Below are 22,582 nucleotides of genomic sequence, written 5' to 3'. Positions count from 1 at the left end.
AGAGGGGGGAGGGGAGCGCAGGGAGGAACGAGGAAGGTCCTGCAGGGCCTTGGGGTCTCGGGAGGACTTGGGCTTTTACTCCAGGGAGGTGGGAGTCCTGGAGGGCTGTGGGCAGAGAGGGGTGCCTTGTGTACATTGGAGAGTCCAGCCTGGCTGTTGGTGGGATTTGGGGGAGCCCCTCAGGGAGACCAGGATCTTCTGCCACTCTTTGGATTTTGGCATCTTTCCAGGGTCTCAGGATTGGCTGTGCGTCCTTCTGTGACTCTGGGATTTGGGGTGGAAGGTTCTTTCTTGGAGTTGTCTGTGAATTCCATTGGGGTATCCAGTGTGTTCTGGCTGGAGGAGGAGAGGTTTTCAGGGGCGCGTTGTGTTCAGGCACCCTCCACAAGGAGAGGGACATTTTGTCATGTCCCCCCCCCCACCGTGCTGGCCTTCCCCTCTGCCTGAGGAAGTGGCTGCAGGGCTGGACAGAGTCCTCTCTGAGCTGTGGAAATCCCCACAGGCCATCTCGCTCCCTCCTTCTAGAAGTATCTCCCAGGACCTGGGGTGCTACCCTTTCTCTGGCTTGGGCAGAGGGTCAGGTTCTGGGGGTCTCCTTGGTGGAGATGGCAGAGGCATGCCCTTGTCTCCCGCTGGGCCTCTGCCCCAGGCTGTCTTCCCTCTTCCAGTGTCCACTTGGGACCAGCAGCCCCGAGTCATCGAAGCCGCAGCTCCTAGGGGAGGTGCCCCTCCAAGCTGCCCACTTCTGGCCCTGCCCTGACCACTTTGGATGGGGACAGGGTGTGGTGGTTCCAGCCTGGGAGACCCCCGTCCTGGGTATGCAGCCAGGGGCCCCTCACCCAGTTCAGTTCAAGCCGTTACCACCAGCTTGAGCCTGGTGTGGCTGGGGACGTGGGACCGGGAACCCTAAGACCGGAGCAAAAGGGCCCGTCCTTGCTGCCACTCCAGGCACGAGACTCTGCCGCCGGCATCAGGTGGCGTGACCGTGAGCCTCAGTTTCTTCATTTGTAAAAGGGCGTGTGCCAGCGGCCAGGTGAGTCAGCGAGGCCGGGGGTGTGAGTGCTTTGTAAACTGGAGGTGTGGGCGTGTCTTGGTGCAGCCCTCCTGGCCCTGCCCTCAGACCTGGGAGCCTCAGGACCTGGGCTTGGCCAGAACCCCAGGGTGCTCCCTGCTCTGAGCTCACTTCTCCATCTTCTTCCTGGTGGGGCTGGAGACACTGGGAAGGGGGCAGGTTGCTGGTCTGTTGGCAGGTGGGCCCGGGGAAGGTCCGCCCCCGTCAGAGCGAGGCAGCTCACCCTCCTTCAGCTGGTCGTGCGTGCTTGCCAGGGGCTCCCAGATGCTCGTGGGCCCCGCCAGCCTCGCGCCTCCTCGGGGCCGGTCCACCTTGTGCATCCTGGTCTGGTGGACCTTCACGTCACCTAAGTCAGCCTGTGCCCTTGGGTCCGTTCTGTTAACAAGTGGGCGGCGGCTCTGAAGGTCAGTGCGTGGAAGGGCTGCTTGAGAAGTGGTGGCAGAGGGACGTGAACCACTTGAGGGGCTGGGGAGGTCTTCTGGTTCGTATCTGGATCGGAGAATCCTCAAGAGGAGAACGCGTCCCCATCCCCTCTCTCTTGGGAGACCATGAGGCACAGAGCCGCGTGACAGCGCATCATCTGCTGGAAACCGCAGGGTCCGAGGCCGCCCCGGACACCAGGAAGAGCGTACGGATGGGGCAAAGGACACCTGTTTATCGTTTCTGGGCAGCTTTCTCGTTAGCAGAATTGTGAACGTAACATGTGCTTAGGGTGACACTCCTACACTCGGGGACTGTCAAAGACCGCGCCAGCACCGGCCGGGGCAGGTGTCCCGTGGAGGTGGACTGCCCACGAGCGTGCCCCTCCGGCCCGGCCCCTTCTCCAGCACAGGTCTTCAAACTTCCCCTCCCACTTCATGGGTGACAAGGAATATGCCGTTCCAGGGGGCATTTATGACACTCATGATGCGTGGTCACCTTTTCAGAAGCTCATCGGCCATGAGTTCTTTTTTGATGAGTTTTCCATTACTGTCTTGAGCCCCCGCCCCCCGCCCCTCTTTGGAGTTGATCAGTTTCTTCGGAATCATTATAGGCAGACGGGCAGTTAGAACTGCACACCCATAGCATGGGAGCCGACCTTGGTACCACCCAGGCGTGATCAGTGTGAGTGCGGGGGTGGGCGGCTGTCTGCACACTTCTAGCCTGCATGGAGCGCCATCAGCCCACCGCCACAGTTCAGACGCAGAGCTGTTATCGCTGCCTGCTACCTCGTAGTCATACCCACCCGACTCCCTTCACCCCTGGCGGCCACAGACTATTCTCCAGCTCTGGTTTTGTGATGTTGAGAATGTCAGGAGTACGTGAAACCACGTGAGATTGTGTAGCCTTCTGAGATTGGCTTTTCTCACTGAGCAGAATTCCCTGGACACCCGTCCAGGTTGTTGGCTGTATCCGCCGTATCATAGTTTTTCTTTGCTGCCCTCAATGGGCTTTTAACAATGGCAACATTAATACTTATCGACCACGATTTACTTCAGTATTTGTTGAGCGCTGTATTCCAGGCACCAAGCCTGGATCATTTGAGTCCTTAGTCCTCACGGGTTGGTGAAATAAGCAAGATTATCGTTCTCGTTGCACTTACGGTGAGTTTAGTAACCATCCCAAGTAACCCCCTGGTGCTGCTTTCCTGTGGTGTCCTTTATCCCTATTCTCTAGTGCTCTTATTGATTTGTAAGAACTCTTTGCATAGGAAGGATGTTAGTCTTTTGTGAGCTATGTTGCAGTTTATTTCCTAACTTTGTAACTTGTTAACAGTGTTTTTTAATTGGTCTCAGTGTTTTACACATTAAATTTGTGTGTTGTCAGATCTTTCCATTTATGGCGTTCTAGCCTTGGTGCCATTTCTGAGAAATCCTTAGGAATCAGATGACACTGTTCATTCAGCAGTGGGGGTCTCGAAAGCCCTTGCTTCTTGCTGCATCAGGCTGAGGAGTGAGGAGGGTATGGGAAAAGATGCAGGAGGGCAGAGGAGCATAGATTGGTGGTCCTTGGCCGAGCAGAGCCATGAGAAAGAAGCAGGAGGTAGAGAATCTTGACCGTGAAGTGGTCACGGGCTCACAGCAGTTCCCAGCCTAGTGCACACGTTGGGCTCACCCGTGGGACTACACCTGAGCTCTGTTGGAAAGGCTGGGAGGGGGCCTGTAATAGCTTCCGGGTGATTCTGGGGGGTGCCTGTCCTCCGTAGAAGCACGTGTCCGTGAGAGGCCACACCCCCTTTATGAAAACAGACTGCATGCTGGTCACAGTGAAAACTTCTAACGTAAGAGAAGAAAAAGATTCAAGTATAAGCTGTGTCCCATGAGAAAAGTGCAGTAAAACTAGAAAAGAGCAAAGAGTAGGACGAAATAAAAAGCCTGACTATCTGGAAATGTCAGAATTCTGTTTATGCACCTCTTGGGTTAAAGCATTAACGCAGCCCGGCAGAGGGGACCGAGACCGTTGGAGCCGAGAGGTGCGGGCCGAGCTGTGCGTGGAGCTGTGCTTGGGGGAGGATCGTGCGTGCCCGGACAGGTAGCTCCGGGAAGGAGTGCGTCCGCGCTGGGGAACCGGAGAGCAGCTGAGTCGTGCCTGGGAGTCGCGCCTGGGAGTCGCGCCCGGGATGCGCCTTGGCGTCGGTTTGGAGGGCGCTTCCTCGGGTGCCAGGTGGCCGTGAACTTCTGTGTCCTCCTCTCATCTTTCTGTCTCTTCCTGCCTCAGTGCGCCTGGTGGTAGTTGCCAGCGCTTTGCGGTGTGTCCCGGTCTTGCCCCCACTGTGCTTTTGCAGGGCCCCCCAACACACATTGAGACAACGCGGTTCTGTGTCCTGATCTTGGGGAGGCTCACACCACGGCCCTGCCCCAAAGGGAAGCCCTGTTGGGATGTGTTAGAGCATCGACTTCATAGCTGACTTTGAGAAGGAACCATCCGTCTACACTGCAGTTTCCTGAGGTCAGAACCCGGTTTTTCCCCCATCTGTTCAGGTTCTTTCTCTCGACCTGTACAGCTTTGAGGAGAAACTTCAGAAACTGACGTATGGGACACTTGGCTCTTCTACGGTTCTGTTTTGTTCTGTCCCGCCTTCTCCAGTGAGGGTGGTCTAGGTATTCTAGAAGTTTCCATGCCATGGTTTGGGGACCTTGTTCGTCCTGCTTGCCTCCTGACATCCCTGTTGGTGCTCTTCCCTTGGTTTGGTTTTCTGGCTGACCAGTCCAGCCATCCTCGGGCCCCTCACCTGCCGCATCCCAGTGCAGACGCCGTGTGCCTTTTTGCAGTGGCCGGCGTTTCTAGAAACGCAGGCGTGTGCTCCTGGGCTTGTCGGGCTCGTCAGCAGGACTGGGCCTGATGGGGGTGGTCGCCTGGAGGTCCATCCTTCCGTAGGTGTGTGTTTATCACACTTGGGGCGCTTTCCTCTGGTCCCACGTGACGTCCACAGTGAGCGTGGTCTTGACTTTCCTTCTCCACGTCCTGGTACTGTCCCCAGGTGCGGTCTGTGCCCTGCGTCAGCCGCCAGGCAGATCGGCCCGCTCCGGCCCCGCGCTTTGCCCACGGTCCTTAGTCGCGTGGGCAGGGGCTTTTGTCAGCGATCTCTGAGTGAGACCCATCCCTGGTGCTGGGGGAGCCGGCCCACCTCCCCGTTTGCATTCGAGCCCCTTTTTCCTGCAGTGATTCCTGTTGAGATTTTGTTGGTGCCTCGTCAGCTCCGGGGTGTCTGAGGGGAAAACCCTCACTTGGGACACAGGGTGACGTGGCTGGCGTGGCCTTCAACAGCTTCCAGAGTCGCGCCTGTCCCCGTTTGTCAGGACGCAGAGTCCACGCCTCGGTTCGGAGTCTAGTGGCGTTTTCTTTCAGTTCTTTGTCCTTGATTCAGCTGTCTCTGATCTCTTACTGATTTTTCTTCCGAGGAACGGGCGTCACTGTCAGACTGACGTTCTCCGTCGCACTGCTCTTCTCTCCCCGACTTCTCCCAGACCTGTGGCTGGTTGGCCTGTGTTTGACTTCGGACTGCGGGCCGGCGCGCTCGTCGACCTCCCATTTGGGGCCTGGTGTCGCTGGTCACACTTTTCTGTTGGGGTTGCATTCTGCAGGGTCCGGTGGCCATAGTTACACGGACTTCTATTATTTTTTAGAAATATTTGATACTTTCTTTTAAAAAATGTTCCTGTTGAGTCAAGTTCCTTTGGAGAGTTCTGATTTCCAGGCTGGGGGTGAGCGTCTGTCCCCCGTCTCATATCGAGGTCCCCGGTGCAGAGTCCGGGTGCGGCTGGAGCCCTGGCCCCGTTGGGAAGACCCAGAGCCTCCCGCCCTCACCACGGCAGGGCCCGCTCTGCTGCCGCACACGTGCCCTTGAGGTGCAGCGGGGCGTGGGGCCGTGGGGTCTGTGTCTGCCGCACGACCGTATTCCCATTTTAGTGTGTTCCATGTCAGGGACCAAGAACAGCGCCCCTTTCTCCGCGAGCATGTCTGTGGGTCTCTGCGTCTGCCCCTCAGGGCTCGTGCATGGCGGGAGGACTGGGTTCTGGGGCTCCCGGGGCTCAGGTCAGTGGGGTTGTCTCTCTCGGTCCAGCCTGTCCTCAGTGAAGGCTCGCCCCTCGGGCTGGGACTTGGATGCGGGCCTTCCAGCTGCTCCTCACTGTGTCGCATGGTGCGTCTGCGCGGCGGCTGGTGCGTGGCCTCCCAAGCTCGGCCGGAGCTGTGTTCTGCCGGTGCCAGGCTCGCAGAGTGCGGGACGCTGACTGCTGACTTCGTGGTTTGGATGACGTGTGGGAGCCTCCCGTTTCTGGCTTTTCCAACCCCAAGGGGAAACCAGACGTCCCTTTCCTGCAGGAAAGCACAGGGATGAGCCTCTCCGCCACCCTGCTGACTGGCATAAGTGATCGCCCCTCGTAGAAAACGTGGTTTCTCTTTGTGAGAATCTGGGCCCAGTGGTTACTGGGGGGCCCTGAGCAGGTGACCTCACCTCTCCCCACGGCTGCTGCAAGGATTCGGTGGGCGCAGCTCGCCGACCCGAGCGCTCTCCCGGTCTCCGCGTGGTGGTGTCTCAGCGGCCACCCACGCCCGGCGGTCCACAGCGACCCTCCAGCAAGCCGGCGTGGGCGGTGCTCCCCACGGCCTTTGGGAGGTCTCCTGGCCCACCCGCCTCCCGTCTCGCGCTCCAGCCGAGCTGAGCCGTGCACCCTCGTCCATCCTGGACGTCAGGAACACGTGTGTGCGCCTCTCTCATCCCCTTCTTTGCGTTTTCGTTCATTTTTCTCAGGTTGCCGGCGGGCTGTCCGGGTCCGCGGCTCAGACGTGCGCCGTCAGCTCCGTGCAGGGTGTGGTTTCAGGCTGGGTCTCGCTGTGCGCTGTCCCGGTTGTCGCGGAGCGCTGTCCGTCTCCACCACGTGGGGTGGCCCGGAGCACCCTTCCCACATGGCTGCTGCCCTTCAGAGTCTCCTGTGGATTTCTGGGGTTGCCGCTCTGCTTGTTTTTTCCTGCTTTCTCGCCTTTTCTGTCTGAAATCTCTTCTACTTCAGAAACCCCCAGGCTCCTTAATACCTTGAGGGTGCTTGGTGGTTGCTGCCTCAGATGGTCTTTTGCTGGGATAAATCCTAAGTCCGGAATCCCGGTTCATCTTTGGCGTCCGACGTGTGTTTCTGTCTTCTGTCTGTTCTTGCAGAGAGACCCCAGGTTGGCTTCTGAGCTCATATTGGGGGGCAGGTTCTCCCATCCCCACACTCAGCTACCACACGGGTCCCCTTGAGCCTGAAGCAGGACGAGGGTCTTCCTGAAATTTGCGGGGGCGGGGGCAGCTTCTGTAGCTGGGTGGGCCCCGTTTCTCTGAATTACCACGTGTTTGTGGGACCCACCTTACACGAGGCCGGCTGCCACCAGGGAAGCCCCAGGGTTGTTGCGTAGGAGCAAAGTCCCAGGTTTGGGGGTCCTCCTGCTCTTAGAAAGGGTGGGGTGTGGCCTCTACTCACTTCCTCTTCTGTCTCCAGTCTGCTTGCGCTCAGGTCATGCGGGGACCCCTGCTTTCCTGCCCCCACACTTGGGCGGATGTAGCGAGGGCTCCGGGCCTGTCCGTCACCTGCATCTGGCTTGCGTGCTGCTGGTCTCACATCCTACCGGCGACATTCTCTAACCCACTTCTGATCCTTTTCAGAACAAGGTGGGGAGGGGGCTGTTCTGGCCCCGGCCAACCCTGGGAACTTACTAAATTTGAAGTTATGCAGACCAGAAAAGGAAGCATTCTTGGGTGTGAACAGAAGGCAGAGGATAAAGCAGAGGGGTGGGAATATGGAGGCTGAGTGAGCCTGGGTTCAGGACTGCATGCCCCTTGCAGGTCCCCCCCCCCAGTTTTGAAATGATACAGGAATTTAAAAGTTGACCCCCGGGGCACCTGGGTGGCTCAGTCGGTTGAGCGTCTGACTCTTGGTTTGGGCTCAGGTCATGATCTCAGGGTCGTGGGATCGAGCCCCATGTCAGGTTCCATGGAGTCTGCTCCATATTCTCTCTCTTTTCCTCTCCCCTCGAATAAATAAATCTTAAAAAAAAAAAAAAGTTAACCCCCAAGATCCCAGGAAGAGAGGCCTCCCCTGTGGGAGCCCACAGCCCCAGCCGAGGAAGGGCTGCCCCCAAATCCAAACTGGTGTCGATCTCGCTCCTCCACGAGCCCCCGGGGCCACATCTAGGGGGGGCTGCCTGACGAGCCCCGCAGTTTGGGGGGATTTCGTTGTGAGAGGGAGAGCTGACTGGCTTAGTGTCGTCGCCGCCTGATAAACTGCAGGAAGAACAGAGTTCTGTGAGCGCTTCCAGGTAGTTCTCGGACATTGTTGGTTTTAGATGCCGTCGCCGTCACCTGAGTGTGGTTTTGGTGTTGTTACTGTTTCAGTCGTTGGGTTCTGGGGCCGCATTGTCCGTCACTGCAGCCACGAGCCACGTATAGTCATCTGAGTTCACGTGTATTAAAAGTCCCGCAGGTTCCTTCCAGCCATCATGCTGGCCACGTTGGTGATGAGCAGCCACCCGAGGCCGGGAGAGGGCAGGCAGACGGGGCGGGTGCTGTGCAAGTGCTCTCGGACGCAGGTTCATTAGTGGCTGGTGCAGCCATGGAGTGAGGCATGGACGTTGCTGAGGCTGTTTGCAGGGGCCAGCCCTGCGTGGGCAACACTGGGAATACACAGAGGACCCCAGGCGACTTCCCTGAAGGAGGGTGAAGAATCTGCGGTGTGGGGACTGGCAGGGCAGAACTCGGGCGGGCGTGTAGGTGGGGGTCCGCTCATGGGTTGGGGCTGGCGAGGGATGAGCTGGTGGAAGGAGGGTGGTGGAGAGGGATCTGGTCTCTGCCCTGAGGGCCGTGGGGAGCTGCGGGGGCTGCTGGTGGGGCAGAGCCAGGTTTTGCTTCGGAAAGCTCCATCGAGCTCCCTGGGCCTGGCGGTGGGCAGGAGACCCCGGGTGGCAGGGTGCGGGGGGGGGAGCGCTGCTGCAGGACGAGCCAGGGGTGTGGCGGAGGGGACAGGGAAGGTAGGCTCTGACCTGCGGGCAGCGGGAGGGAGGGAGAGCGGACAGCTCTGGGGGTCTAGCCTGGGCACCTGGGTGAGGGAGCACTCACAGAGCCGGGCTTGGGACCACCTGGGTTTTGCCTGCCCCACACCGTAACCCCGGCCCTGGTACCCACGTCTGTCGGTGGGGCTTCTTCCCACAGAGTAACCGGCTTCGGGAATCTTCCTCCTATTGGGGTTGGCTGAGCTTCTGCACAGAGGGCCAGCGACCTCTCTGTTCTGTCTCTGCAGGAACAAACGGGCCTGGTCACACATCAATAACACTCGATTTAGAAAGCAGGAGGCGTGGGGGTGGTGATGGGGGGCTGGCTTCGTGTCTGGGCTGCAGTTTGCCCACCCAGGCCCAGGGCAGTCCAGCACGCAACGGGCCGGTGTCTGCTGGGGGCCTGTCCGAGCCCAGCCCCCAGGGCCGCGGGGGAGGGGGCTCGGCGGGCACCAGGTCTCGCTGAGGGCCAGTGGTACCGCCCACTCTGCAGCCCAGGCCTCCATCCCCATGGCCCCCTGGGCAGGTGGGTGGCTTCCTTCCCCCCAGCTCCAGCTGGTGCTGGGGCTCCGACCTGTGGGCCCGGCAGAGCTCCTTCTGCCCTCTGCCCTGTCCCGGGCCCGCTTCTGCCTGAGGCAGCCTCCCGCCGCGTGGGCTCGGAACCTCCAGCCTTAAAGAAGGAAGGCGTGAAAAGATTACGTTCTGACAGCAGGGCTTTAGGCTATTAGAACGTGGACCGGGAATGTTATGAATATTCATAATGGTTATTAAAATGTACGATTAATGGGGCGGTTGATAACTGTTAGTGGAGTGGTGGGGGAGGGGCCGTCCCTAGTTTTGACATCTCTAGGAGAGGGGAGGCCGGGGGCCGGTGAGGGCTTTCTCCAGGAAGGGCAGAGCCAGACCTGGTTGCCTCCGCCAGGAGCTTGTGGGGTCCCCGTGGGTGCGAGGCCCCGGGCCCCGGGGTACCCTTCATGCTGCCAGCTCCACAGGGGCTGGGCTGCAGGCGCCCAGTTGGAGTTGTCCTCAGACGTGGTCTGTCGTGCTCTTGGGACGTGGCCTCCCTGGTCACCGTGGTGGGGTCCTGGCACCTCCAGGGGCATGTTGTGGGTGGCTGCAGGGGTGGGGGCTGCTCCAGAAGGAGAGGGGTAGCAGACAAGTGGGTGTAGAGGGAAACTGAGGCTTGGGCTGCTGGTACTTTGCCCAAGGTCGCCCCTGCTTCACCGGCCACTCTGTTCCCCGGTGTGGATCCCCCAAACCTGGTGGCTAATGGCGGGAGCCCCTGCGGGTGCGGCCCCTCCACCCCTGGCTAAGGCAGCCCCCCAGTGCAATTACGGTGGAAATTTTTGATTAGAAAATAAAATCTGAATGTAGTGTATGCATATTCATTAGGTTGAAGGATTAATATGCATAATTATGCAAATAAGGCAGCAATTAAACACCAGTTTGGGGGGATGATTAACACAAAGGCATTGCAATAAGATGAAATTTGAAAGAAGTTTCTGATAAAGATGAGCAGGGTGAGGGGGGAGGGGAGGTGGGCTGGCTGAAGGATTCTTGCTGGGGTTCTTGCCATCTCCCCAAAGTCCAGCTGTGTGGGGTCACAGGGCAGCTGGGGGGGGGTTGTGCCTGGCCCACACGGCGGGGCTGGGCACAGGTCCCTCCAGCCCACCTCTCCCCAGCCTGACTTGGGTCCTGCAGAGTGGGGTGTGTTCATCCTCCTGTTTCCAGAGGAGGGAAACTGAGGACAGAGTGGTACTGGGGCCAGGCCGGGGGCTCAGGGCCTGCCCTACGTGTGTTTGTCAGGCCTCGTGGTCTTGTTGCCTCTGGTGGATGGGGTCAGAGCCCCGGCCCAGGAAGGCTGTGTGCCTCCTGGTGGGGGGGTGGGTAGTCCTGGGTGGTGCCTGGGAGTGTTTGGGGGGAGATAAGGGTCCCGCCCTGCCCTGCCCCACCGCTCCAGACCTAGATCCTCTGTCACGCTGGTTAACCCCCACTATGCCGTGGGCCTCTCATAAGTGGGGCTCCATTCAACCCGAAGGGGCTGCCAGCCTGGGCCAGTGGCAGCCGTGCTGTTATTTCAACAAAGGAGTGGCTTCGTTTCCCGATTTGTCAGTGATGGGAAGGGAGAGACTCCCACTTCCCTGAGATCAGAGCTTTCGCGGTGCCCTCGTGAACCTTTCTTGCAGGGTCAGGAGGGACTGAGCCTGATTCAGATGCCCCAGTCCCTCGTGGTCAGGGCTGGACCGGAGGGAGAAACTAGATGCTGGGGGGAGGAGGCTCTGAGAGTGAGGGCTCTGCCCAGGGTGGGCATCATGGCTGGGGCTTTGGTGGATGGGTAGGAGTTTGCTGGCAGAGGCAACTGGTAGAATTGTTTTTTGAACTGCGGGCCTTAAGGGTGTCTGGAGTGCTTCCTACTAATGGCAGTTGTTTGTCTTGTTTTTTAAGATTTTATTTTTTGGGCACCTGGGTGGCTCAGTCAGTTGGGCGTCTGCCTTCAGCTCAGGTCATGATCTCAGGGTCCTGAGATCAAGTCCCGCATCGGGCTCCCTGCTCCACGGGGAGCCTGCTGCTTCCTCTGTCTCTCTCTGTTTCTTGTGAATAAATAAGTAAAATCTTTGGGGAAAAAAAAAAGGGGGTTTTATTTTTAAGTAACATCTATAGTCAGCGTGGGGCTTAAACTTACAATCCTGAGGTCAAGAGTTGCATGTCCACCAACTGAGCCGGCCGGGCACCCCCTTGGCAGTTTAAATATGGGCAGAGCGAGGGTTGGGTAAGGCCAGACAGGCTCCAGGGCCAGGCTGGGTCAGGAAGGGCCCGGAAAAGCAGCTGAGTTGAAGGAGGGCTTCTCCCTGAACTGGTGGAAGCCACAGCGGGCTTCAGAGCAGGGTGGCGGTGAGGGTGACCCTAACTCTCTTCTGTTGCCCTGCAGGTCTGGAGGACCGGCCCAGCTCGGGCTCCTGGGGCACCAGCGACCAGAACAGCTCCTCCTTTGACCCCAGCCGGGTAAGGAGTCTCTGTGAGGCCCGAGACCGGGGTTTCCCTTCTCTGGGTTGGGGAGTGTATGGGAAACTGAGGCTCACAGGGCGAAGTCAGAGGCCAAGCTGGTCTCCTGGGGCCATAGGCCCAGGGACGTGGATTCAGGCCTTGACTCGGGCACTTACGGGCACGCCTGCCTCCTGGAGCTCATCTCCCCAGCACCCCTCATAGCCATCTGCCTCCACAGACCTATGGTGACGGCACGCACTTCAGTGAGCCCCACGGCAGTCTCTCTTCATCCACATTCCTGGGCCCGGGGCTTGGAGGTGAGTGTCCGTGCGGCACCGTCCGCTCCCCTCATGCTCCCCTGTGATCCTCCGGGTGCGGCCAGTGTGCTCAGGGCAGCTGTGCTTCGGCGGATTCTCCCAGCGCAGAGGGTGTGGGTGGCTGTGGCCTGCTGCCCATGGGAGAGCAGCCTCAGGAGTCCCGGCAACTCAAGGAGGTGGTGGTCAGAGCCGGGCTGGGCCCTTCTGAGGCCGGCCAAGAAAGTCAGGATTCAGGCACGCCTGGGCTTAGTCCCTCCCACTGGGACCCAGGTGAGGACTGTCCCTTCTGGAGCCTCGGTGTCCGACTGGAGGACTGGGATCCTCACAGCACTTTCCGTGTGGCGGGTCATGAGGCCTCGCCCAGCTCCTGGGGCCCCGCAGCCTCCCCCACCTGCAGACGGGCCCCCTGAGGATGAGTACCAAGGGACCTGTGCGGGGCTCCCTGGCTTGTGGGAGCTGGCAGAGGCTCAGCCTCTGGGACCATGAGGGCCCGCATGAATGGGTGGCTGTGAGGGCCCCCGGGACTGGGTGCACGGTGGGAGCTGGACAGGCAAGCATGGCGCCCGGGAAGGGAGGGGGGAAGGGCAGCGTCCAGAGACCGCTTGTGAGCCCATCTCCCAGACCAGGAGGGTAAAGGCCAGCCCCGCGTGTGGCCTGGGGTGGCCTGTGCACCTGCAGGGACTCCGGTTACTTCTGCCGGTTCCTTCCTCCCGCGTCTTCCTGATGTGGGCAGTTTCCCACAGCCAGGCCTGGTCAGCAGGGCCCAGAGCCCAGCTGGGTCCCAGGCCCGCCACGTGGCACCCAGGCCCGCCTGGCGAGCTGGCGGGGAGGTGGGCACAGTGCAGGCCTCGCAGGGCTTCATGCTGTGGCCCCCGGCCTGGTCTGGCTCCCCAGCTCTCATCCCACCTGACGTGCAGGCCCGGGGCATGGATTTAGGCACTTCTCTGTGCTCACAGGGTCCCTTCACAGAACCTCCATTTTCTCTCCTTGCCATCCTCATCCTGCATCTCAGGAAGCCCCTGTTCGGTGCCTGCCGTATGCAGGGCCTGAACCCCAACACCCCATTCTTGCAGGGGGAGCTGAGAGTCTGGGAGGGGAAGCCACCTTCCTGGGCCGAGCCCAGAGCTGTGGCTGGGCGGGCCAGCCTTGCTTCACATGCTGACCCCGGGAGGAAGGAAGCGCAGGCTCCACACCCCCCTCCCCCCCCCCCCCCACGTTTACTCCTTGGACCGGGGCAGCCCCCCCACACCCCACCCCCCGCCTCTGGCCTCCAGGCCTGGTTTGCTGATCCTTCCACGGGCCCAGCATCGCCTGCCCTGAGGGGTCATGGGGGCAGGACTGTGGGCACAGCCTCTGGAGCCCTGCCCCCCCAAACCCCCAGCAGCACCTGCTCCAAGAGTTTGGCCAAAATTGTAATTTTATGCTAAAGAAACTGGGAGATTTTTTCTCTAGCTTGAGAGTAATTCCAGTTAATTCTCCGAGCATCTGAATTTTTGTCTCACATCAAGGCTGGTAACGGTCCACCCTCAGTGGACACCAGCACCCGGCTGAAGCCTGATTGAGCCAGGGACTCTGCTTCAGGGGAGGCTAGATCCAGGCATCCGTCTGCACTGGTCCTGCTGGGCAGCCTCTGTCCCCACAGCGCCAGGTCTTGCCTGCCCACATGGGGGAAGGGCCCCTTCTCACCCGGGGACGTCACGTGCTCGTTGATGAGCTAACGGCTGGCTGGGTGCTGAACCTCGCAGGTGCACAGGACCCCCAGCCTGTCCCTGGAACCTAGCCCCCTGGGAGCTGAGGTCTCACGCCTGCGAATGGAGGAAGGGGAGGGCAGTGGGGGCGCTGGTGGTGTGCTGAGTCCTCTGAAGGTCATCTTGGGACAGTGTCTGTCCCGACCCCTGCTTGTCCCCCAGGCTGACGGGGAGACCAGCATCCCACCGAAGTTCTCTGGGTGTTGTGCACAGAGGACACGCCCCCTGTGTGCAGGCCTGTGCCTGGTGCTGGGTCCCTATCGGGACCTGCCACCCCCGGGGTCAGCTCCTAGCGAGTCTCTTCTCCCCCAGGCAAGGGCAGCGAGCGGAGCACGTACGCCGGCTTCGGGAGAGAGGCAGGTGTTGGCGGCTTGAGTCAGGTGAGATCCGCGTCTGAGGCCCGGGCCCTGGGTCTGCTGATCCTGGATAGGTGGGGGGCTGCAGTCACTTGTCTGCCCCACCACCTTTGCCCCGGGGTTGTCGTCTGATCTGCAGAGGGTTCCTTGGCTGAGCCGAGTGCTGGTCACCTGCAGCAGGACCGCGCCCTGGGCCGGACCAGCTGGGTGTGGACGGGGCAAGGGGAATGCTGGGGAGGCCACAGCCCCCGCCCCATGGCTCCCGGACCTGGGGTCCAGGCTGGGGGTTGCCGTGCACAGCTGGAGGGGTCTGAGAGACACGTGCCCACCCCCAAGTGGCAGATGGGGACACGGAGGCCAGCCTGGTAGCTCGAAGGCCCTGCCCCCACTACCCCCAGGCTGGCCCTAGGGTCCCCTGGCCTCCTAGGCAGCCCACCCCACAGGTGCCCGGCACAGCTGACCCAGCTGAGAGGCTGATGCAGGGGGTGGGGGCAGGTGGACAATGGCCAGCCACCGTGGTCCCCTGCCTGTGACTCCTCAGTGCAGCTAGGCCTCATCCCACAAGGTGCCCCCTGTTTGCACGCTGTGTCATACCCAGAGTAGAGCCCTCGGGGCGTCCCCTCTGTCTCCACAACGCCCATAACCTTTTTACAGATGGGCAAGCTGAGGCACGGGGCTGCCAGTCACTCGAGCTGCAGAACTGGCTTGAACTCCAGTTGTTTCTGCTCTTGAGGGAAGAAAGCCTGTCTCAAATTAAAATATGCAGAATTAAACCATTTACCTTAAAAAAAAAAAAAAAAAAAAAGGTGTGCATGGAGTCAGCCTGGCAGGTTTCTTTGACACCTAGACGCGGGTTTTGCATGTTGAGCCTCCTTGGAGTGGGGGCTGCAGGGTTGTTGGCAACAGTTTTGTCTCTCAGTCTTTATTCAGGGAAAGAACTGTGGCTTGGGGCCGGTCGCATCTTAGATCAGAGGGACGTCCTGAGCAGGGCAGGCAGGGAGCTCCCGCTGAGGGTCCCTGTCGCCCCTCATGAGGGTCTGAGCAGCCCCCGCTTTCGCGCCAGCGTGTTTGCTGGCAGAACTGGCCCAGGAGCGAGCCTCGGCCTCCTGACCATCTCCCCCTCTCGTCCCCCAGGCTGGCTTCCTGCCCAGCGAGCTGGCCCTCGGCAGCCCCGGGCCACTGTCCCCTTCAGGCGCCAAGGGCGGCTCCCAGTATTACTCCTACCCCGGCCACCCTCGGCGGAGAGCCGCGGAGAGCGGACTGGGTGAGTGGGGGGCCCGGGGCGGGGGTGGACAGCCGGAGCGCAGGCCGCCGGGGGGCGGGCGGTTCGCCCAGAGAGGAGCAGATGCCCTCCTCGGTGCCGCGTCCTGCAGGGTCGCTGCCCCCCGGCGCCGGGCGGGAGCACTAGGTCGGGGTCACGTGAGCCCCTGGCCGCGGCGTCCCTGCCGACAGGCGGGCCGGACGCGCCTCGCTCGGTGCCTGCTGTCGGCGCTCCCGCGCGGTGACTCCCGCCTGACGCGGGTTTGCCCTGCTGGACCGTCAGGCCATCTCCCGCTCGGGAGCACCGGCCGGCACCGCTGACGCTGCGCGGGGGCATCTTAAATGGCAGCGTTAGCCACCGAGCGCAGAATTGCGGGAACCAGGGCGCTCGATAGTCCACGAGGACTCTGGGCTCCAGCACCGGAGGCGGGTGTTGCACGGCCCACCTCCGCTGGGTCACGTGTGTTGGCGACTCGGGCTGTCCCTGTCGGCCGCGCGTCTGAGGGGCTACAGAAGCCCGGCGGGTCGAGATTTAGGGTCCCTGAGTTGAGCGAGGAGGGGGACTGCCAAGCACAGGACCCAGGGCGGGGAGGCGTGACTGTGGGAGCGTGGGGAGGGATGCCCCGCTGCGGACCCCACCCCAGTTCCACACACCCCCAGACCTGTACAGATGGGCCTGGGACCGCATTTCAGTTGTTTCGCTACCGGGAAAGCTGGGGGGCTCTCTCCGCCACCGCCTCTGCCCGCATCCCTGGCTGGCTGGGGTGGGAGCCAGGCCGACCCGGCTCGCTTACTCGTCTTGCTCCTCACAGACACGCAGCCCAAGAAGGTCCGGAAGGTGCCGCCGGGTCTCCCGTCCTCAGTGAGTTGTGGGATGGAGTGGGGTCCCACAGGCCAAGTGCCCAGGCTCGGAGGCCCTCTCCGTGGGGTTACACAGCGTGTCACGGGGGGAGGGGGCACTTCTGCCCTGAGGCTGTCACTCTGACGCAGCCAGTCCCCGCGGGCTCTAGCTCAGACCCCTCCTGTAGGAGAGCCCGATGTTCTTTGTGGCCAAGGCACCTTGGAACGGTGTGAGGGGGCCCTGGCAGCGGGAGTGGGTTGGGGGCGCCCTGGGGGTCCGGGTTCACAGGGTGTCAGGCCCAGCAGATGGCGCTGGGCTGGGCGGGGCTCACCGTGCCACGCTCCGGCGATTTGCTGGGGTCCCCGGCTCGGCCGCCGCCCTCTCCGCCTGGCCTCCTGCGCTGGCCCCAGGGTCCGGGTCAGGGCTGGCACTGTGCTCTGCGGCTGGGAGGTGCGGGTCAGGCTCTTTGAAGATCTGGTGTGGGAGGTCATCGACCCCCTGCTTCCCCATCTGAGTCCCCACCCCGGTCCCCTGGAACATCAGAGCTGAGCACCCCAGAGCCTGACTGAGCCACGGCCACACCCCGCTTCTGGTCTGTGCCAGGGCATTGCCAGCTGATCCCGGCACTTTCCTGCCGGCCCGGCCTCAGCTCCAGGCAGCACCAGCCGATCAAAGTTGCCACGATCCTAGAACTTCCTGCCACCTTGCGGGCGGGCTGCTCCCCCAGGGCCCTGCCTCTGCAGCCTGCACGTCTTCTGTGATCAGGGCTGGGGCCTTGGGGGCTTCCAGGACAGGGAACGAGGAAGGAGGAAGGGCTGGGGGCATCGCAGATGGGCTCTGACGGATCATGAAGGGTTGGCTGGATGAAGGAGGGGGAAAGCATTCTTGGTAGGGGGTCCAGCCTGCAAAGGCCTCTGGTACCAGAGGCTGGAACTGGGGGCGGGAGGCGGGACAGGGAGGTGGAGGGTGGAGAAGGACCAGGAGAAAGGATGCCACTCGAGCCTTGAGTGCTGGGCCAGGGGAAAGCTGAGAGCGGCACAGAGCGATGGGGTGGTAGGTGGAGGGCAAGACTGGGGACGGGGACCTCCCCATCTCACTCGAACCCTCCTGCCTGACCGCATCTGTCCATCTGCAGGTGTACCCGTCCAGCTCAGGTGATGACTATGGCAGGGACACCACCGCTTATCCATCTGCCAAGACCCCCAGCAGCGCCTATCCCCCCCCGTTCTACATGGCAGGTGTGTGGGGGCTCACCTGAGACAGTTGGGGCTCCGGGTCCCTCGGCAGCCCGCCCTCACCATCTGCCCCTCCACAGATGGCAGCCTGCACCCTTCAGCCGAGCTCTGGAGCCCCTCGGGCCAGGCAGGCTTTGGGCCCATGCTGGGTGGGGGCTCGTCGCCCCTGCCCCTCCCGCCCGGTGGTGGCAGCTCAGTGGGGACTGGCGGCGGCGGCGGGTTTGGCAGCCTGCACCAGCACGAGCGCATGGTAGGCCCGCGTGATGGGCGGGGGCGGGCATGGGGGCAGCGCCCCCGACGGATCCCCCGTGACCCCATCCCCATCCACAGGGCTACCAGCTGCACGGGACAGAGGTGAACGGCGGGCTCCCGGCAGTGTCCACCTTCTCCTCCGCCCCCACGGCCGCCTATGGCGGGGTCTCCAGCCACACGCCCCCCGTCAGTGGGGCCGACGGTCTCATGGGTACTGGCCCTCTTCACCCCGCTTCAGATGGGGCCCCTCCAAGCTTGAAGCCTGGCTGGGTGCAGGAGCCAGGCCCTCGTCACTCACGTCCTTCCTCTCCTGGGCCTGCCCCGCACATGAGCTCAGGCTCCTTGGGCCACATCTGTGATGTTTGGAAATGGCCCTTTGAAGAATGGCTCCCCAGTTTACATCTGGGGAAACTGAGGCTCCAAGGAAAATGGCTCACGCGGGTCCTGCTCCCTACCTGCCTGTCCCTAGAGCCTCTGTGGCGGCAGGGGGCAGGATTTCAGGCTGTTAACCAAAATCAGGGGCTGCCCAGTGCTGGGTGGGGGCGTCCGTGCTCGGCAGCCAAACATACGGGAGCTCCCGGGTGCGGGGGATGCCCCTTCCCTGAGGTTGGGCTTCACCTCTCTCCACCCCCCAGGCTCCCGCGGGACAACTGCCGGCAGCTCTGGGGACGCCCTTGGGAAGGCATTGGCCTCGGTGAGGCGTGGGACACGGTGGGGCAGGGGTGGCTGGGCTGGGGAGCCCCCGAGGCTGGTCCCTGACTGGTGGCCCCGTGTCTCTTCTCATCCCTTTTGCAGATCTACTCCCCAGATCACTCAAGCAATAACTTCTCCTCCAGCCCCTCAACCCCCGTGGGCTCCCCACAGGGCCTAGCAGGTCTGGGGGTGTTGCTGGGGAGGGGTGGGGGGGTACATCTGGCGCGTGCAGCCCTCAGTGGGTGGAGAGCTGGAGGGACCTCCTGCCTCAGGGCTTATGTTCCCATGGGCATCCAGGGAAGGCTCTCTGGAGGAGGTGGTCTCCAGGGCAGTCCATGTTGGTGTGAACAGTGACGGGCAGGTGGGATCTCGCAGGGCAGGGCAGAGGGTCCAACAGCCAGAGTAACAGGCCCAGACTCCCCAATGTGGACAGCGTTTGTCCACCCGGTATGTGATAGGCACCAATTGCATGCCCTGGGTTTGGCTCTGCCAAGGGGGCAGGTCCTCCTGTCCCCAAGAAGACCTACCTGGGGGTCAGCTCGTGGTGAGGTTTTATTAGACACCCCGCAGGGCCTCACCTCTGCAGCGGGAGTCCTCAGGGATGCTCGCCTCGCCCTGGCCCGTGCAGGGCCCCTGGGGTGAACCTCTGCCCAGCTCTGGCTCCAGCTGCTGGTACGGCAGGCTGGGCCCTGGGGCACCTACCACGTGTGCCGCTGGGCTGCCTTCCCTGTAGGAAGTGGGGCCTGGATTTTGGAGCCGGGAACCTGTCTACTGGGTGGTTTCCCAGTAACTGCCTGGCTGGCCTGGCCGGGGCTGAGTTTCCATCGGCCCTGTGGGCGTGGGGCCCCCGTGTGGCCAGCCCAGGCATCTCAGGCCCCTGGCCCACTCCCTACCCAGCCTCTCCCTCTGTCTCTGAGTCCGGCTGCTCGGACACCCAGCCTCAGGTGCCCCTGTTGACGTGCCACCTACCCCTTCCAGGGACGTCGCAGTGGCCCCGACCAGGAGCCCCTGGTGCCTTATCGCCTAGCTATGATGGGGGTCTCCACAGCCTGGTGAGCTTCCTGCCCCAGCCTTCCGGGGCTGGTTGGGGGCTGTCCCTCGTGGGTGCGTGTGGCCAGGCCGGGGAGGGGGTGCCCCCTCATGGGAGCGCCCGGGGTGGGGGGCACGGTACACGTGGGTACAAGACTCACGGGGACCCTGGGGGGGGGAGGTGGTCTGGGAGAGTGGCTCAGCGTGTCTGCTGTGGCCAGTTTATAGCACTTGGAAACCGTGGCCCCTAAGAGCCACGAGGCCCCCGTGACTGGTGGAGTTTACAGGGCAGGCCCTTTGATGGTTCATTTGTCGGCCATAAGGTCCGGAGCTGTCACCCTGGCGTTGGCCAGTGAGGACGCAAGTTGTGCGCAGGCCCCGCGGGGCCGTGTGGGGTCCCAGAGGCCCAGGCCCTTGACTGCCTCCCCCCTCCGCCCCGCAGCAGAACAAGATGGAGGACCACCTGGACGAGGCCATCCACGTGCTGCGCAGCCACGCGGTGGGCACCGCAGCGGACGTGCACGGGCTGCTGCCTGGCCACGGAGCTCTGGCCTCTGGCTTTGCCGGCCCCGTCATGCCGCTGGGTGGGCGACACGCTGGCCTGGTGAGTGCCGCTGGCGGGTGGGCGGGGCAGGGGGCCAGGGCGGCGCAGCCCTGACGAGCCCACTCCGCTGTCCGCAGGTGGGAGGCGGCCACTCGGAAGACAGCCTCGTGGGCGGCGGCAGCCTCATGCACAACCACGTGGCCCTCCCCAGCCAGCCCAGCAGCCTCCCTGACCTGGCTCGGCCACCGGAGTCCTACAGTGGTAAGCCTCAGCGTGGGGGCCCGGGGAGGGGCGGCCTGTGCCCCGATCCCCTGCGCAGAGCCCGGCTGGTGCGTGGTGTGCCCCTAAACGACCTCCTCCTCTGGAGAGTGGTGACCTAGGGCTCATCCCGGAGGGACTGAGAGCCGCCAGGCGCTGGGGTGGGTCCCTCACTGTACGCAGCGTCCCTTTGCCCTGCACCGGGAAGCCCTTTGGGAGGCTTCCTGAAGGGCGGTACGACCCCTCACTCGTCCCGTGTTCGGCGGCTTAGTTCATGCCGCTCAGCCAGCCGCTGCGTGTTGAGCCCCGGCTGTGGGCTTGGGTCTCCTGTAGGCCCCTGGGCGGTAAACTGGGAATTAAACAAAAAGCCCCGTCCCTGGGGGGTGACCCACAGTGGGCTAAATGCAGCAGGAACGGGGCTAGGGGAAAGTGGGGAGGGGTGCAGGGGTCCTTGTGGTTTTAAAGATGATGGCAGGGCAAGATTGTGCCGTTTGGGCAGAGCTAGAGAGGAAGAGAGGCAGACAGAGCCCGGGGTGGTGCGTGGGGAGAGGCCCTGGGGCAGGACCGACCTGGTGTGCTGGACAAGTAGTGAGGAGCCCTGTGTTGGGTAGGAGAGGGAGGTGGGAGGTCAGGGAGGTGACAGGGCAAGTCCTGCAGGGTCCTGTGGATGTGGGAGGGCTTGGGCTTTGACCCTGAGGGACCTGGGAGCCCTGGAGGGCTGCCCCCAGAGCAGGGACCTGCCGGACTCTGTGCCCACAGGGCGCCCTCTGGCGGCAGCAGGGAGACTGGGGCGACCGGACCATGTGTGGCACCGGAAGCCGCGGGTGGAGGGGACTGTGCTGGTCTAGGAAGGGTGGGGTGGGGGCGAGTTCTGGGTTCTGAAGGCAGAGATCCCACAGGCTTCGCAGATGTGGAGGTGGTGGTGGGGTTCGGGTCTGGAGTTCAGGGAGGGTGCCGTCCAGGCATCCTGGGCACTTGGTGGAGCTCAGAGCCAGGTCCGTGGGCAGAGTCGCCAGTCAGAGCGAGTGGACAGAGCCCCAGCCTGAGCATCGTGCCGCCTGGGTGGGGGGCTCCTGACGTGAGGACCCACTGGGGCAGCATGGGGTCAGGGTGGTGGCTGGTGGCTGGTGGGCCATGAATTTTTCTGGAAAAGACCAAGGAGGTGACAGCACTTTGCACGAGGCTGGAGGGAGGAGGTGGTGATGGGCCAGTGAGGGTCTCGTGGTCACCGGTCCCAGGGGCGCGGACACGGACTCTGCCACCGTGGGGGCAACCGCGGCCGGAGAGGGTGCAGGGACTCTCTGCCTGGCCACTGCCTGGTGTCCCGAGCCCCCAGAAACCCCCCGTTCACCACACATTAGGGCAGATTCTCTTGTCCTGTCCAGGGGCCCTCCGCATCCCAGCCTCCCCACACCCCTCAAAACCCACTTGAGTTTGACAGCCAGCGATGCTCTGTGTTTCTTGATTTTTACCACTTTATGCCAGGGGTCTCTCTGGGATACGTACAGTCGTCACGACTCGGGTCGGGGGGCTCCTGGCATTGGGTGGGTGGGGCTGGGGTGCGGCTTGACCTCTCACAGTGCCCAGGACGCCCTGATGTCCGTGCTGTGGGACGGGGGTTTCCGGAGCTGAATCTCTTATCCCAGCTTCTCCCCCTCCCCTGCCTTCCCCTGCCCTCCCCTCCGCTACCCTCCTAGTTCATCTGTTGCTCAGCCCAGGCCCCATTCCCGGTGCGTGTTTTGCTCTCACCGAGTGTCGAGTTCAGCATTGCTGTGTGCCTTCAAACCCTGTATTTCATGACATGGTTTTGGGCTTTTGTAAAATTGGTATCTGGCTGGCATGTTGGGGCTGAGGACGGACCCTGGCCCTGATGCGGGACGTTAGGTTGTTTCCAACTGTCTGCTTTTGCGCTAGGTGCTTTCTGGAACGTTCTGGAATGTGTCTCCAGAGTGTGCACAAGAGTTCTCGGGTGTGATTCCAGGTTGTGGGGTTTGGAGGTACGCATGTGTCCACCTTCCCCAGAGAATGCCGGACTGTCCCAAACTGGCCATGCCAACTTTCTCCCACAGGCGATACTTCACGTTGTAGGACCCTGTCGTTTGGCCAGCTTCATGACTTGCTGGATCCTGATTTGCATTTCCTCAGTTTATTGGTGCAGGGAAGTGGATTTCCACGCGGCCATATCCGCTTCTTGTGTCTGAATTGCCCATTTGGGAGCTTTCCCTATTTTCCTGTTGAGCTCCTGGTTCTTTTCTTGTTGATTTGTAGGAGTTCTTTACAAATTATGGAGACCAAGCCCTCACTGGTTTATACAGGACATGTATTTTCCTTTTTTTTAAAAGATTTTATTTATCTGACAGAGACACAGCGAGAGAGGGAACACAAGCAGGGGGAGTGAGAGAGGGAGAAGCAGGCCTCCCGCCGAGCAGGGAGCCCGATGCAGGGCTCGATCCCAGGACCCCGGGACCATGACCTGAGCCGAAGGCAGA

The 22,582-nt window shown here is 62.0% G+C and overlaps 1 protein-coding gene across 7 annotated transcripts in view; it reads left to right on the top strand.

Annotated features, from left to right (window-relative positions):
- The window catches only part of TCF3 (transcription factor 3), a 32,058-nt gene that overhangs the window by 5,955 nt on the left and 3,521 nt on the right, over positions 1-22,582 (top strand). For 6 of the 7 annotated variants that reach the window (XR_004298137.1, XM_032394877.1, XM_032394876.1 and 3 more), the window contains exons 4-16: positions 11,505-11,578; positions 11,799-11,877; positions 13,938-14,005; positions 15,116-15,245; positions 16,054-16,103; positions 17,218-17,320; positions 17,398-17,567; positions 17,648-17,780; positions 18,205-18,263; positions 18,365-18,443; positions 19,241-19,314; positions 19,734-19,895; positions 19,973-20,096. Coding sequence is in view for 6 of the 7 variants with exons in the window: in XM_032394877.1 (XP_032250768.1) it covers positions 11,505-11,578; positions 11,799-11,877; positions 13,938-14,005; positions 15,116-15,245; positions 16,054-16,103; positions 17,218-17,320; positions 17,398-17,567; positions 17,648-17,780; positions 18,205-18,263; positions 18,365-18,443; positions 19,241-19,314; positions 19,734-19,895; positions 19,973-20,096 (1,305 nt within the window). In the remaining variant the exon portion in view is untranslated. The remainder of the gene's footprint in view (positions 1-11,504; positions 11,579-11,798; positions 11,878-13,937; positions 14,006-15,115; positions 15,246-16,053; positions 16,104-17,217; positions 17,321-17,397; positions 17,568-17,647; positions 17,781-18,204; positions 18,264-18,364; positions 18,444-19,240; positions 19,315-19,733; positions 19,896-19,972; positions 20,097-22,582) is intronic. The other variant, XM_032394875.1, reaches the window with a different exon arrangement.

The sequence above is a fragment of the Phoca vitulina genome, unplaced genomic scaffold (assembly GCF_004348235.1).
Source record: "Phoca vitulina isolate PV1807 unplaced genomic scaffold, GSC_HSeal_1.0 scaffold81, whole genome shotgun sequence".
Taxonomy (NCBI): Eukaryota; Metazoa; Chordata; class Mammalia; order Carnivora; family Phocidae; genus Phoca; species Phoca vitulina.
This window is presented reverse-complemented; position numbering and strand designations above follow the sequence as displayed.